The sequence below is a fragment of the Sus scrofa genome, chromosome 2, assembly GCF_000003025.6.
Source record: "Sus scrofa isolate TJ Tabasco breed Duroc chromosome 2, Sscrofa11.1, whole genome shotgun sequence".
NCBI lineage: Eukaryota > Metazoa > Chordata > Mammalia > Artiodactyla > Suidae > Sus > Sus scrofa.
This window is the reverse complement of record NC_010444.4, coordinates 340150-354723: the sequence shown is the minus strand read 5'-3', so window position 1 is coordinate 354723 and position 14574 is coordinate 340150. Positions and strand designations below refer to the sequence as shown.

The 14574-nt window shown below is 60.5% G+C and overlaps 1 protein-coding gene across 5 annotated transcripts in view; it reads right to left on the bottom strand.

Annotated features, from left to right (window-relative positions):
* PHRF1 (PHD and ring finger domains 1) overlaps positions 1-14188 on the bottom strand; it is a 31164-nt gene extending 16976 nt beyond the window's left edge. Inside the window, exons 1-7 of one of the 5 annotated variants that reach the window (XM_005652788.3) lie at positions 14075-14188; positions 13380-13507; positions 10073-10188; positions 9010-9114; positions 5809-6023; positions 3238-3321; positions 1609-1727 (exon numbers count right to left, since the gene is read on the bottom strand). In XM_005652788.3, the coding sequence (XP_005652845.1) occupies positions 1609-1727; positions 3238-3321; positions 5809-6023; positions 9010-9114; positions 10073-10166 (617 nt within the window). In that variant the 5' untranslated portion in view covers positions 10167-10188; positions 13380-13507; positions 14075-14188. Of the gene's footprint in view, positions 1-1608; positions 1728-3237; positions 3322-5808; positions 6024-9009; positions 9115-10072; positions 10189-11136; positions 13353-13379; positions 13508-14074 lie in introns of those variants that run through there. The other 4 variants (XM_005652789.3, XM_005652787.3, XM_005652786.3 and 1 more) reach the window with 4 other exon arrangements.

The window sequence follows — 14574 nt, the reverse complement described above, 5'->3', positions numbered from 1 at the left end:
GGAGGGCGGGGCCGGATGGGTAGAGGGTTCAGAGATGCAAACTACCCTGAGATACAGGGCACACTGTAAGGCACAGAGAGACACCGCCAGTCTGTGATAACAACCTCAAGTGAAGTATAAAGCCTATAAAAATGTCGAATCACTACGTTGTGAATCTGAAACGAACATTAACATTGTAAACCAACTATACCTTAACAGTTTCTTTTTTTTTTCTGCACACCCTCACAGCACACAGACGTTCCCAGCCAGGGATCAAACAAATTCACACCACAGCAGCAACCTGAGCCCCTGCGGTGATAACATCAGATCCCTAACCTGCTTGGCCACCAGGGATCGCCTATACCTCAACTGAAAAAAGAAAAAAAAAGGGGAGCTCCAAGGTTAAGAACCCAGCTAGCATCCCTGAGGATGTGGAGTCAATCCCTGGGCTTGCTCAGTGGGTTAAGGTTCCAGTGCTGCTGTGAGCTGTGGTGTTAGGTCGCAGACGCAGCTCGGATCCTGCGTTGCTGTGGCTGTGGTGCAGGCCGGCAGCTGTAGCTCCAACTGGACCCCTAGTCTGGGAACCTCCATGTGCCACAGGTGGGGCCGTAAAAAGCAAAAAAAAAAAAGAACGGTAGGCTCTATTTAAAAGCTCAGAGGAGGAGTTCCCGCTGTGGCTCAGCGCAGAGATCTGACTAGTATCCACGAAGATCCAGGTTTGATCCCTGGCCTCGCTCGGTGGGTTGAGGACCCCGCGTTGCCACGGCTGTGGCAGCGTAGGTCAGCGGCTACAGCTCCGATTAGACCCCTAGTCTGGGAACCTCCGTATGCCGCGGGTGTGGCCCTAAAAAGACCAAAAAGAAGGAAAGGCTCGGAGGAGGCTTTGTGAATGAAAGCTGCAACAGCCTCATGAGGGCTCCCCTAGAGGCCACCACTGTCTGGCTCTCTGTTCTCAGGCTCACTGTCTGGGGACACCCAGCGCCACTTCTACCCTCCAGATCCACAGGGGCAACCCGCTCAAGGGGACTCGCTCCGACACGGCTGACTTCTGGGAGACCCAAGAGGCGACGAGCACCCAGGTGGGGCATCCCGGGACCTGGCGGGGACTGTGGGCGACGGCGCAGACTCAGGAAGAGGAGGCAGGACGAGGATGAGCCCAGAGGGCGGGGCTGGGGAGGAAGGGAAGAAGCTGCCAAAGCAGGGGTGTGTGTGTGGGGGGGGGTGGGCATGTATATGGTGGGTGTGGGTGGCTGTGTGTGCGCACGTGTGCACGCAGGCACCCGTGACCTGCCGTGTCGGGAAGAGCAGTGCGGCTGCCCCCGAGCGAGCACGGGAGATGCTGGGTGGGCGGCCCCGTCTGTCCCCGGCTCTTGCCACTTCAGGGGAGAAGGCCTGACTAGGACCAGGGGACTGAGCAGTGTTGAGGGCACAACGAGAGTCCTAGGGACACAGGGGTGGCAGGCAGTCTGGCCGGAAAAGCCCCAGGTCTGGCCGGCCCACACCCCGAGTTCCTCACACACCCCTCGTCTCTTCTGTGTGTTGAAGTGCGACGGGCACCCTGGGAACCGCGGAGGCACAAGCAGGGGCTCCCCCGGGTGCACCCCCACCAGGGCAGCGCGGGCGGCTCACCCAGCATCGCAGCCGTCGCAGAGGAGCAGGCGGTCCTCCCGGTCGCTCCGGCCGCACACCTCGCAGAAGGTGGGGTCCTCCTCCTCGTGCTCCCCCAGCCTGGGGTTCTCCACAGGGATCTGCGCACAGGACACACTGCTGACCGCGCAGCCGGGGACCCAGGTCCCAGAGCCACTGGCAAGACGAACGGCACTTGCTCTGGAGTGGAGCCTTCAGCGGCTCCGGGCTTGCTGGGCTCCCTGGGCCAGGGGTTCTGAAGGGTCACACACACAGCACAAGCACAGGGGGCTCGCCACTTTGTCACCATGTCGGGGTTGTCAGCCGTGAGAAAAGAACCAGAAAAGAAAGCCCAGGCCAGGCAGGCTCCCGCGCAGAGCGAGCGGCTGGCCCGACTGAGGGCAGGAGGACGGCGGGGGGCGGGGGGGGGACAGCTCTCCTCCTTCTCCCACCACCAGGCAGACACAGGAACACGTGCCAGGGAACAACACCCAAACGTGCTGCTTGCCCGATGCCAGGGGGCGCACGCAGGGGCCGGCCCACCGGCGCTCTCAGCAGCCACAGGGCCCACACCCTCCCCAAGGGATGGAGATCACAGCCTCCCTCCCCCAGCGCCCAGCAGGGGGCAGGCCTGAGCCCCTCTCTGCCTCTGCCCCTCTGCTGGGTCTGCAGGTGCTCTCAGACCTTCTCCCACACGGAGTGCCGCTCGGGAGCCACACATGCATCGGGAGGGCCTCGAGCAAATGAAGGCCGCCTGCCTGGAGATGGCCTTCACAGGCCTCAGGGCAAAGAGCAGAGTGGCAGGACGGCGGCAGGACCCGTGAGCGGCACTGCGAGGAGGCCATTCTCCGGGAGAAACTGCTCCTGCGGCCCGGGGGCGCCTGACGCTACGGCTGCACAGATGCAACAGCAGACCCGGCGTTCCCACCTGGCGCAGCGGAGACGAATCTAACTGGGCTCCGTGGGGACCAGCCCTGGCCTGGCTCAGTGAGCCAAGGATCACGTGTTGCTGTGGCTGCGGAGCTGGCCGGAGGCTACAGCACCAATTCGACCCTCAGCCTGGGAACCTCCGTGTGCTACGGGTGCAGCCCTAAAGACAAAAACAAACAACAACAAAACAGCAGGACTGCAGAGACCAAAAGACACAGGGAACGCCTCCAAGGGTCCTCTGGGGGCCACCCTGCCCAAGGAAAGATGGGTGGGACCTCTCTCGGCCCCTAGCCGGAGGCCTTCAGGGGCCTGGTCCCCAGCTGGCCTCCTCTCCCAGGCCTGGGTCTCACCCCGACCCTCCCTGCTGACCGGGCAGCTGTGGCTCAGGAGGGAAGCTCTGAGACGCAGAAGAGACGCGTGGGAACGGAGAGGAGGAAGCCTGAGAGCTGCCCACAGCTGCGCCACCTCCTGTCACCTCGTGTCACCTCCCATCCCCACCGGCACCCACACAGGGTCCACACCGGCCAGGCACCCGGGCTTCACGTTCACGGCTGCCAACAGCATTTTAGTGGATTTCCACACTGCACACAAGCAACACTCACTCTGGAAAAGCACACTGCCTCGTGAAGGCGAGCCGTCCACTGGGAGGGAGCGACACAAAGACACGAGGGCAGGACTCCTCCCTGCCGCGTCCACACTCACCTTCCTCAGGATTTTCCCGCCAAGCTGAGCGCGGATACAGATGCATTTAAACACAGTCCGATCCACTGGGCAGGAATTGGCATTCTGTAGGAAATTAAAATCGTGTCACAATCCTGTAGAATTGCCATTTACACCATCTGAAGACCAAGCATTCACTTTTTACTAAAACAATCCCTTTTACACTAAAAACTGAATATGCACCGCCAGGCTCTGGGCTGGGGTGCCAGGGGACAGCAGGGAAGAGGAGAGGAAGCCCAGTCCCTGCTTCCCTGGCAGCAGGGAGGAGGCAGGTGAAGCCGGGCCTGGGTGCGTGCGGAGCACCAGGAAAACGCGGGCCAGCGTGGCCGTGGGCCCTTCGGGGCCTCCTCTGCGCCCCTTTGCTCAAATCCTCTGCCCATTTTCCCACGAAATTGCTGGATGGTTCTTAACAGAGCAGGTGCCTGTCAGCTCCGTGCTGCAGGCGTTCTCCTCTTGCCTTTGTGACCAGCGGGCGCTGCCCGTGAGTTCTTCGTCTCCCATCTCCTCTGGCAGGTAGGTCGCATGTGACATCATTTTACCTGTCCCCGGAAGGGCTGCAGGCAAACTCCCAGCTCGTGGAGCCACCGCCCCTCCTTCCCACCCTCCCGCTGCTCTGCTCAGCTCGGTGCTCTGGCCACACTCTGCTCTTGGCCGGCAGGCGAGCCCCCGCAGTCCCGGCCTTTCCGGTTCGGCGGACACAGTGCAACTGCGTGCACAACACTCCTCCGGCCTGTCCCTAACTTTGGGGTTGGACCTCTCCCACCCCCAGCCACCCCCCCACAGCCGCTCGCCTCCTGGTTGAGCCTTCAGATGGCCGTGCGGCGCCACCCCGGTGGTGTCCATGCAGAAGCACCCACTGCCCGTATCTCTGCTTTGCTCATGCACCTTGTCAAGCGCCCTCCCCATCCTTGGAGAGAGTCACCTGCGTTTCCTTCCAAAAATATCTTTTTTTCTTTATTTTTTAGGGCTGTACCTGTGGCTTATGAAAGTTCTCAAGCTAGCGGTCAAATCTGAGTTGCAGCTGCCAGCCCAGACCACAGCCACAGCCACCCCAGATTCGCCGCGAGCGGCAACAACAGATCCTTAACCTGTGTCCTCACAGACACCAGTTGGGTTCTCAACCCACTGAGCCACAACGGGAACTCCTGAAAGTTTCTGAGTCCACATGGGCAGCGTGTGGTATGGGCTACCCCCCCCAACCTCACACAAGCTTAGAGAAGCCCCTGCCATGGTCTTGCACACGTGTCCACGCCTGGGGTCCCAACTCCCTTTCTGGACCAACTCCAGCACATTCGCTCTCGTTTTATAAGCCTTAATATCCCATGGCTTTGTTCACAATTAGCTTCACAATTCCTGGTACGAGTTTCACGAGCCATCGGGTGCCCTGAATGTGGCAGTGGGGACGGTGACAAACGTGCCCTCTCTCTGGAATGAGACGCCCTCCAGAAGGTGGTGTTTCTTCACTGGCCTCAGCTATTTCCGACAAGCTCTGTAAGTATCCCGCACGTCTCTTTAAGACTGGTTTCTTGGTGCATTTTTTTTTGGTCCCATTTTTTCCTGACCTCGGATCTGGCCCCCTGCTGAACTTCCCATCCCGACGACAGTTCGTCCACCGAAGTCTATGCTGGCACACTGATCTCTGCAAACGCCGCCTTCGCCCCAGACACGTTGGCTTTTACCTCCTCCTCCTGTTAATCCAGTGTGGCACCGACTGGAGGACCAAGAGCCACACCTGGTCCCGTCTCTCCACCTAAAGGAAAGCCTCACTTGCCAAAAAAGAAAAGTAACCTGAACTACTCTGGACTGAGGCCCCCCGGACCCACCAAGAAGAGGACGCGGCAGAGGCAGAGAAAGGCCTGACGGGAGCACAGCGAGCCACGGACAGCAGACGCGTCAGGCTGGCTGCACGGGTGAGAAGTCCAGGCCGCGGCTCAACACGCCGCTGAACGGTCTGCTTTGGGGCTGACTGAGCAAAGGAGCCGGCTGAGTGTCCGCGGCTGTGCTGCTCCTGTCAGCCTTGGGGGCTGGTGCGGGGCCAGGGTGCTGGACACCGGCCACCTGCCCGAGGCCTGTGTCGTGAAGGTGAAGGAGGAGCAGGGAAGATGAGAAGGCAGGCCCGCAGGTCCTCAACAGTGGTGACCTGCACTGGTCACTCGGTCTAGGAAGGAGGGAGGGCACTCCCTCCACAAGATGAAACGCAGCGCCGTCCGGTGACCCCCCTGCCCGCCCCCATGACTGCCGGTCGCATGACTCAGGCTCCCCCGCATCTGCAAGACGACCCTCGGCACACGGGCACCGGGGCCGCCTCTGCCCATGCGCCCTCCCCGCTGTCACTGAGGACTTCTGCAGCCAGGCCCCAAGGGAGGCTGGCCCAACAACCCCCCGCTCCAGCGCTCGTCGGGGAGCGCCGCGCCCCACAGTGAGCCTCAGCGACGACCAAGAGCCCAGAGCGTGAACAAAGCAGAGACCAAGCGGGACCCTCGCCAGGGCTCTGCCTCCCGCCGTGGAGCTGAGAACCAGGCCTGGCGGGAGGCAGAAGCCCAAGCCGCTCACCTTGGACCACTCCAGGATGCAGTCGAGGCAGAAGTAGTGGGCGCAGTTCTCGGGGGTCCCCACGGCCTGGTCCCTGAAGGCATTGAGGCAAATCGGGCAGCTCTCAGCATCATCATCGGAACTGAACGCGCCGCCGGCTTCCGGCTTCCCCTGAGCATCCGCTGCCGCCACTAATGTGTCCATGTCGTCGCCGTCGTCTTCGGAATCCTCAGAACCTTGAGGAAGAGGCGAGGCCACCAGTTTGTGAACTGGAGCCGCGCTCGAATCCCCAAGCCCACACAAGGGACAGTCCCAGGAAGGACCTGACTGGCAGCTGCGGCCAAGTGGAGGGGACCACACTGGCGGGGCAGCCACACCAGCCCCATGAGTGCCCCCTCCACCCTGCCCTCGGGGCAGAAGCAGGACCCTCCAACCCCAGGCGCCAGCCAGCCGCTGGGCCTCTGGGTCACTGGAAGCCAGCTCAGCACAGTGGCCTCCAGATGGCGCCACATGCTGCCAGCACCTGCTCAAAACACTGGAAGCCCTCGCCCTGGGCGGCTTGGGGAGGAGGAGGTCTAGTCCCTAACCAGACAGCTTGGGGAGGAGGAGGTCTAGTCCCTAACCAGACAGCAACAGTTCTGATCAATTTCTGAACGGTTCTGAGGCTGCGGCTGGACCAGCAGAAAGGAGACAGCTCAATACGGCGGAGGCACATGTGCATTCGTTTTCTCCTCCATCAAGGCCGCTAAAATGAAGACACAAGGTCACGGGCACATGAGAGGCAGGGAAGAGGTGTGCCAGGCAGTTCCTACAAGGCCTTGCACTCCGCCTCATGAACCTCTCATGGGGAAGGGGGCAGGATCCCGAGACCCCACTGCCACATGGCCAAGAGACATGGTCCACTCAGCGTCATCAGGTGAGCTCTCTGAAAGCAGATGCCAGAGCTCCCTGGTGGCTCAGCAGGTTAAGGATCCGGCGCTGTCACTGCTGCGGCTCCGGCTACAGCTGTGGCGTGGATTCCATTCCTGGCCCGGGAACGTCCATGCGCCACAGGAGCGGCTCAGCAAATAAATAAGGAAAGAGCAGTTTGCTCCGGGCGGCTGCCGTGTGGGAGAGAAAGAGAGTAAACAGCGACGTGAGCCGGCCATCGAGGGGGCCTCTGGGGGCTGAGTGGGGAGCACCTCCACCCAACAGCCAGCCAGAAAACAGGATTTCAGCCCGGCACCCGCAAGGATCTAAATTCTCCCAACAAGGAGAGACCCTGGGGAAGGCCCCAGAGCCTCGGATGAACTGTGGCCTCTGGACCCCTTGATGTCACCAGAGGAGACTCAGGCAGAGGACCTGCAACAGTGTCTGGACCTCTGAGCCCCGGAACTACTGAGACAAGTGCGCTGCTCCCAGCTACCGTGCCAACAACACCCTGGCGCACGGCAAGGGAAACCCAACGAAACTGGGGCCAACGGAATTCTGGACCAGATGCTCAGCTGCCTGCCTGGCTAAGGGCGAGGGGGCAGCAGCAGATCAAGGCCAGGTGGCCTGGTTCTGATTCTGGAAGGAATTCAAGGGAAGGCACAGAGCTGGGGAGCTGAGAGCCACCTGGTCCCGGTGTGTGCCCTGGCCCTGAGAGGACGCCTCTGCCGTCTCCTGGCGAGGCGGATACACAGGCTTACACGTGTCCTTCTAGGAACCTCTCAGCAGCCCAGGTCCAGAGCCCGGCCCCTCCCGAGACGTCCCTGTGAACCCACTCTCGGCATCACACCACACCAAAGTGCTTCTTTGCTGCTGGATGGTGAGCTTAGGGGAGGAGCCCTGGCCGGGCTGGCGCTAACCCCAACCCCAACCCCAACCCCCGACCCCCAGCCCCTGGCATCTAACAGGCCCTCAAACTCTTGCTCGAGAGATGTCTTGACAGGACCTGATGTCCAGTCCACTGCTTCCAGTCCTGCCAAGACCACATGCCAGGACCCAAGCCAAGCCTCTCCTCTGGAGAAAGAGGCAAAAGAGCCTCATCTGTGACCTGCAAACAGCACAGGGTCTCACATCCGCACACAGAAGCCCAGATCTCACTCTGGAAGAGTGTGCCACCAACGCACACAGAGCGCCAAACTTAGTGACGTGCTGTGCCAATGCCGTTCCTTCACAAGCACTGTCCCAAGCAGAAGGGGTTACCTCCCTGGAACATTCTCAGGCTCATAATCACTGGAACTCCAAGGACTGTGACAAACAAGCCAGGCTCCAGGACCACACAAGTCCTGACCTGATGCCCGAGTCAGAAGACAGGCAGCGGTGAGCCGGGCTTCCCCAACCCGGCATCCTGGGGGGAGAAGCTGGGATAGGACAGTCCAGCCTGGGGACCTTGCAGGCCACGGCCCTCAGATGGCACGACCTGTCCTTGAAAGCACTATCCCCTGAGCAGCAGTTCGGGGGCACAAACATTGAGCAATGCGAACAGGCTGGGAGTCTCTCAGGAAAGCCACTCCGGCGTCTCTGCCTGTTTTTTCTGGGCTCCATCCAAAGAGCGAGCAAACAGAGTTCCTGCTGTAGCTCAGCGGGTTAAGAACCCAACACTGTCCAGGAGGATTTGGGTTCAATCCCTGGCCTCACTCAGTGGGTTAAGGATCCAGCGGTGCCATGAGCTGCAGTGTAGGTCACAGATGCGGCTTCAATCTGGCATTGCCGTGGCTGTGGTGCAGAACAAAGCTACAGCTCTGATTCGATCCCTAGCCTGGGAACCTCCGTATGCCATAGATGGGGCTGCAAAAAGAAAAAAAAAAAAAGAGCGAGAGAACAAGCCACCAACCTGCCCAGAGTCCTGGCCAGGGGGGTCCCAGGTCCCGGCAAGCCTCAGCTCATGCCAGCCCTGCCCGGTAACAGGGGCCAGGGACCCTACCCCGCCAGCAAGCCCAGTCTGGCTGTGACCTCCCTGGCCCCCAACTTCCTTCCATTCCACGCTCTGAGGCTGCTAACCCTCCACTGTGTCGTCAGTGACCTCCAAAACAAAGGGCTACCACAGAGCCAGCATCTTCTCAGCTGAAGACGAGGACCCACCGTGGGGACTGCCAGACGAGGCCCCCTGGGCAAAGGGGCAGCTCCCCGGCTCTTCACAACCCTCAGCTTCCAGCGCAACTAACACCGCAACCTCAGCAAAGATGTTTCATCAACAGCGACCCCATCCCAGCGGGAGGAGACGCGAGGAAGCCCCTTCAACATCCGTGCTCTCACCAGAGCTGTCCTCCGGGTCCCCCTCGTCGTCGTCTTCACTCTCGTCGCTGTGCTCACCGCCGGTGTCGTCCTCGGAGCCCCCACTGTGCTCATCACTGCTTCCTTCTAGAGGCGCAGAGGAAAAAGCACAGACCGGGGGCAGCGTCACGACCAAGGCCGCAAAGAGCCAGGATGGCTTGAAGATGCACAGGTGTTCAGGGGACAGCCGCCAACACGGCTCCGGGGAGCTGCTCCTCGGGACGTGAGGGGCGGCTGGGTGGGGAGGTACGCAGGCAAACGCAGTGCCTTTGCTCCGTTTGCACTTATATTTGCATCGGTCACATTAAAAATAAAGGCCCAGGAGCTCCCGTCGTGGCGCAGCGGAAGAGAACCCGACTAGTGTCCATGAGGATGTGGGTTCAATCCCTGGCCCGGCTCAGTGGGTTAAGGATCCAGCATTGCTGTGAGCTGTGGTGTGGGTCACAGAAACAGCTGGATCTGGCGTTGCTGTGGCACAGACCAGCAACTGCAGCTCCAATTCAACCCCTAGCCTGGGAACTTCCATAAGCCATAGGTGCAACCCTAAAAAAACTAAACTAGGAGTTCCCATTGTGGTGCAGTGGAAATGGATCTGACTAGGAACAGTGAGGTTGCAGGTTCAAACCCCGGCCTCACTCAGTGGGTTAAGGATCTGGTGTTGCCGTGAGCTGTGGTGTAGGTCGCAGACGTGGCTCGGATCCAGCATTGCTGTGGCTGTGGCCTAGGCCGGCAGCTATAGCTCCAATTCAACCCCTAGGCTGGGAACCTCCATATCCTGCAGCCCTAAAAAGCAAAAAACAAAACAACAACAACAAAAAACACTAAACTAAACATGCAAAACTGCCACTTCTGCACTTTTTTTTGGCTGTGCCAGCGGCAAGCAGAAATTCCCAGGCAAGGGATGGAACCCACACCACAGCAGTGACAATGTTGGGTCCTTAACCACTAGGCCACCAGGGAGCTCCCTCCATGCCTGCACTTTAAAGCAAAACAGCAGCACTCTGCCAGCTTGGGGCACTGGGATGGAGGCAGCGGGGCAGCTCACCAGCGTCACTGGCCAGGTCAGCAGGACTGAGGCTTGGGTGTCCGGCAGGCCCCAGGTTTCGGTCCACAAGCTCGTCCAGGCTGTCGTCATCCATTGCTGGACATTGGAGTTCAGCTCTGAAAGAGGCCAAGGTCAAGCAATTCTCCTCTGTCCCGGCTGTGATGCACCCCCTCTGAGAGCAACCATCTCTCTACAGGTCACATCCCTGGTGACAGGTGTCCACCCTAGCACAGGAGACAGAATACACTCAAGTCTGCACATGGACACAAAAAAGGCTGGCTCCTGCCTACAGAGCCACATCCCAAGTCAGGTCTCACTTTCCAACAGACCTCATTTAGCCTCAGACTGGCGACGTTCTTGTTCAATCAAGCACCTGCCACACCTCAACACTCTGCAGGGACCCTGATACCACGCTTGAGGTGAAACGGCCTAGGACAGCTAAGCTGAGGCAAAGCAGGGCTTCACGGGGCGGGGGGGGGCACCAGAAGGGCCCTTCTCAGGCACCCGCCTCGCAGCCAGGGCTGCAGCCTCACTGCTGGGAGGCCCCAAGCATCCGCTGTGACTCCTCTGACCTCGCCCCAGCACATCCATGGTGCGCTGCCTGGTCACCCGACTGCTCAGGAGCAGAGGCCAGGCTCCGTCTCTCAGCTGCCATGTCCACCTGCTCTTCAGCTCCTGATCTCCAGTGGGGACACCCGTCCTGCCTCCTCGGCAAGGATAATGCAGAAGGAGTGGACCAATGACCTCAGAGGCGTGGCAGGGACACAGTCACCCTCTCACTCCAGGCCCCTGACTCCCGTCTCCAAAGACCGGCTCCTTTCTGACCAGTGCTGCTCGCCTCACTTCCCGGGTGACCCTAGAGGAGACCCTCAAGGACACAGAGAGAGGAACACTCTCCCCGTGGCACAGTGGACTGCGGACCAAAGGAAGGGGTGGCAGGAGAGATGAGCAGGCAGAGGGGCAGAGCAAGAACCGGGGGGGGGGGGCGGGGGGGAAAGACAGCCAGGCCGACAGTGGCATGCCCCGGAGCCAGGGAAGGGTCACTCCCTGAGCCCAGAGCTTGCCTCGCTCCACCGGTTGTGGGCCACACTGCTTCACGGCGATGGGCAGAGGGGCTGTCGCTACCACCACTTGTACAGCTGCTCCCCAAGGATGGTTCCGAAGGGGCTGAGGCCAGGTTCAGACCCGAGAGCGCCTCACTTCCCAGACAAAGCCCCAGATTCTGGGATGATGTTTGCTGAAATAGCAAGAGCATGTCTGTTTCATGAACCTGCCAACTGCCATGTGATGCTTCTACCTGGAAATAATACACTGGGAGGTGGTCTCATGGAGTTAACACGCACCCCGTCAAGGCTACCACCTTCCTTCTACCTAGTACCCCAAGATTAAGAAAATCCACAAAGAAAAACCTTTCTTTTTTTTTTTTTTTAAAGGGCTGCACCTGCAGCATTATGGAAGTTCTCAGGCTAGGAGTTTAACTGGAGCTGCAGCTGCCAGCCTGCACAAGAGCCACAGCAACGCAGGATCCAAGTAGCGTCTGTGACCTACACAGCAGCGCACAGCATGCTGGATCCTTAACCCACTGACAGAGGCCGGGGATTGAACCCAAATCTTCATGGATCCTAGTCGGGTTTGTTACCACTGAGCTGCAATGGGAACTCCGAGAGGAGTTCCCACTGTGGCACAGTGGATTAAGCATCCGGCGTTGCTGTCACTGCAGCAACTCGGGTCACTGTTGTGGCTTAGGTTCGATCCCTGGCCCAGGGACTTCCACGTGCCTTGCGTGTAGCCAAACAACAAAAAAAAATCAGCCACAGCCCTACTCATCTAGGGGTCTGCCCCCCACCACTTGGTGAGTCAGCAACACAGCAGGGCCCCTGCCTGTCCTGCCCCCACTCCTGCTGAGACCTCTGCCATGAGCACAATGGCTGCAGTGCCTCTGAAGGTAAGAGGACCTACAGCTCGGCCTCGAGCTGTGACTGGGCTCCACAGCGTCACTCCGGGACACTTGCTCTAATGTCTCCCCTGCAGCACACTGGTCACGCAGCCCAAAGGAGGCAAGTTCTCCTACTCGTGAACCTCCCGGGGAAAACTTAAGAAGATGTATCCCCTCCCCGGGCCACCCAGGAGACAGCAGAGCACAGCACAGAGTCAAAAGTACAAACAAACGACCCCCGGCTTCTCCCTTGGGCACCGAGGCCTAGGCCTGTCTGTAAGGGACACTGGCAGGGCCTGCCTCGGAGAGCTGTCAGGAGAGGCCGGTAGGGCACTATGGGCCAGCACACGGGGCTTGCCAGAAACCCCAGCTGAGGAACAAGGCTGAGCTGAGGCCCTATACCTGCGAGGTGAAGTCCTGAGAGCCTCGTGCTCTCCGCCACAGCTGGAGAGGAAAACCTCCCAAGGCCTCCTTACACCCCAAGCCCGTGAGGGTGAGGGGCACCCCTTCCCACAGGATCACAACAGTGACTTCTGGTGGCACCCAGGGAAGGGAAACCAGGTAGCCTCTGAACATAGTGCCCAGAGCCAAGCACCTGTGCAAATAAACACTAAGGAGGAAAGCATAATTTGCGACCCCCAGCACCCCTTCCTCTGTAAAGACTGGGGAGCGGGGCCCCGAGCTGAGGACCTACTGACCCCACCCGCAGCGCCAGCTCAGACAGGCCTGCCCAGACTCACCACCCCCACCTCTGCTCACACGTTCCAGACCAGGGGCCAGGAAGCCCTTTCTGCAGGAAAGCCCCCAGCCCCTCCCGGCTGCTGGCCCCCTTCCACAGTGCTGGTGGTGAGTGCTCTCTGGCTTCCTGCTCAGCCTCCAGATTTGGAGGAATTAGGGGAAAATTCTACATCATAAAGAGCATTGCCCTCTCTTAGCCCCTGCACCAACCATTACTGAGGAACCAAAAGAACTTCTGGTGTGGGAACTGGCAACTGTGCCGGGGCCTGAACCAGAGTGCCCATCACCGTGCCCAGAGCAAGGTGGCCGAGTCCAACATCTCACACCTGGCCAGCTCTCGCTTTCCATTCATCAGCTGCCGCAGAAGCTACAAGACCTCGAAACTGTAAGCTGCAGTGGAAGTCAAAATGCTAGCGCCCACAGGTCCTTGCAGGGCTGAGGTAGACACCAAAAGTCCGGGCTGGGGGCTGCTGAGAGAACTAAAGCCAGGCTGGCCCTGTCAGGACCTATGCCACCAGCCTAGTGCAAGAGGAAGCCAGCTGTTGCCACTCTGACTCAACACTGTTCCTGACAGAAAAAAATACCAACTGGTCCAGGGAGGGAGAGGAGAGGGCGCTAAGCCCCAAGTCAAACCTCACTTCAGCTTCAGTCCCGGTGACCACTGGCCAAAATGTGGCTTGCTGGGCAGACACGACACGACTCTGCTGTCGTAGAAGCAAGAAGTACACAGACTCCAAAGTTGGGAACGACGCAGCACGAGCCTGGTTCAGAGAGGCAGGGGCCAAATCAGGGCCTAGGTTAACACAGTGCCCTGGCTCAACACTCAGCAGCTGTGTGACGCTGGCAAGTTAATCTCCCCGGGCTCCAGTCCATTTATCTACGAAAACAGGGCGGCCCAAACCCACCCCGAGGGGCTCGTGAAGACCACACGGGTTAAGGAACGGGAACCCATCCGTCAGCCACATGGGCCTGTAGAAAAAGAGTCGACAGAAGCAACGATGATGACAAGCTGGAAACGAGTTAGAGAAGGGTCACACTTTGCTCTCAGAGCCCGGAGAGCAACAACGCAGGGGCAAGTGTCACTGGAAGAGGAGGGCTCCCCGCGGCCGGGGGCTGGAAGCCCCGGAAGCCCGCCTGCACGACCGGGGCCTCCCACCCTCAGCACGAGGCCTCCCGCGCCGGCCCGGTCCCCGTCGCCGCCCGCCCGGGGCCAGCGCGGCGCAGGCCTCACCCCGCGGGGCAGGCCGCAGACAAAGCGCGCGGCGCCCAGGGCGGCCCTCCGGCCGGGACGTGGCAGGGGCCCGGGACGCTACGGCCTCCGCACGTACCCAGAACCTCGCGCCCTGCTGACCGCTCCCGGGCGCTCGCCGCCGCCGCTGCCGCCGCCGCCCGACCGAGAGCCACGACTAGGCCTGGCCGCCGCCGCCACCGCCGCCGCCGCCGCCGCCGCCACCGCCGCCGCCGCCGCCGCCGCCGAAGCGCGCTGCTCGACCCGGAAGTGCAAATGCCGGCTTCCGGGACCCTCCCGCCCCGCCCGTTGGCCGGAACCACTGGGACCAGGACGGGGAGGAAAGGTCTGAAGTGGAGGAAGGAGCCGCTCCCTGCGCTCAGGGACCTCAAGGTTTTGGAAATACTGTTTAATGAGTTATCGCCTTCCAGGTACACCAGTTTCCTGGAAGAACGTGTAATGCCTAGTCGCTCGCTAATTGGCTGCTCCTGACGTCCTCCCCGTCGAGGAGCTGGTACAGTCCGACCCTCCGCCCGCCGCCCAGGGCGAATGGGAGCGGCCGCCTGGCACACCTAGGGCCCCGCCCACAGCCCAGGCCCC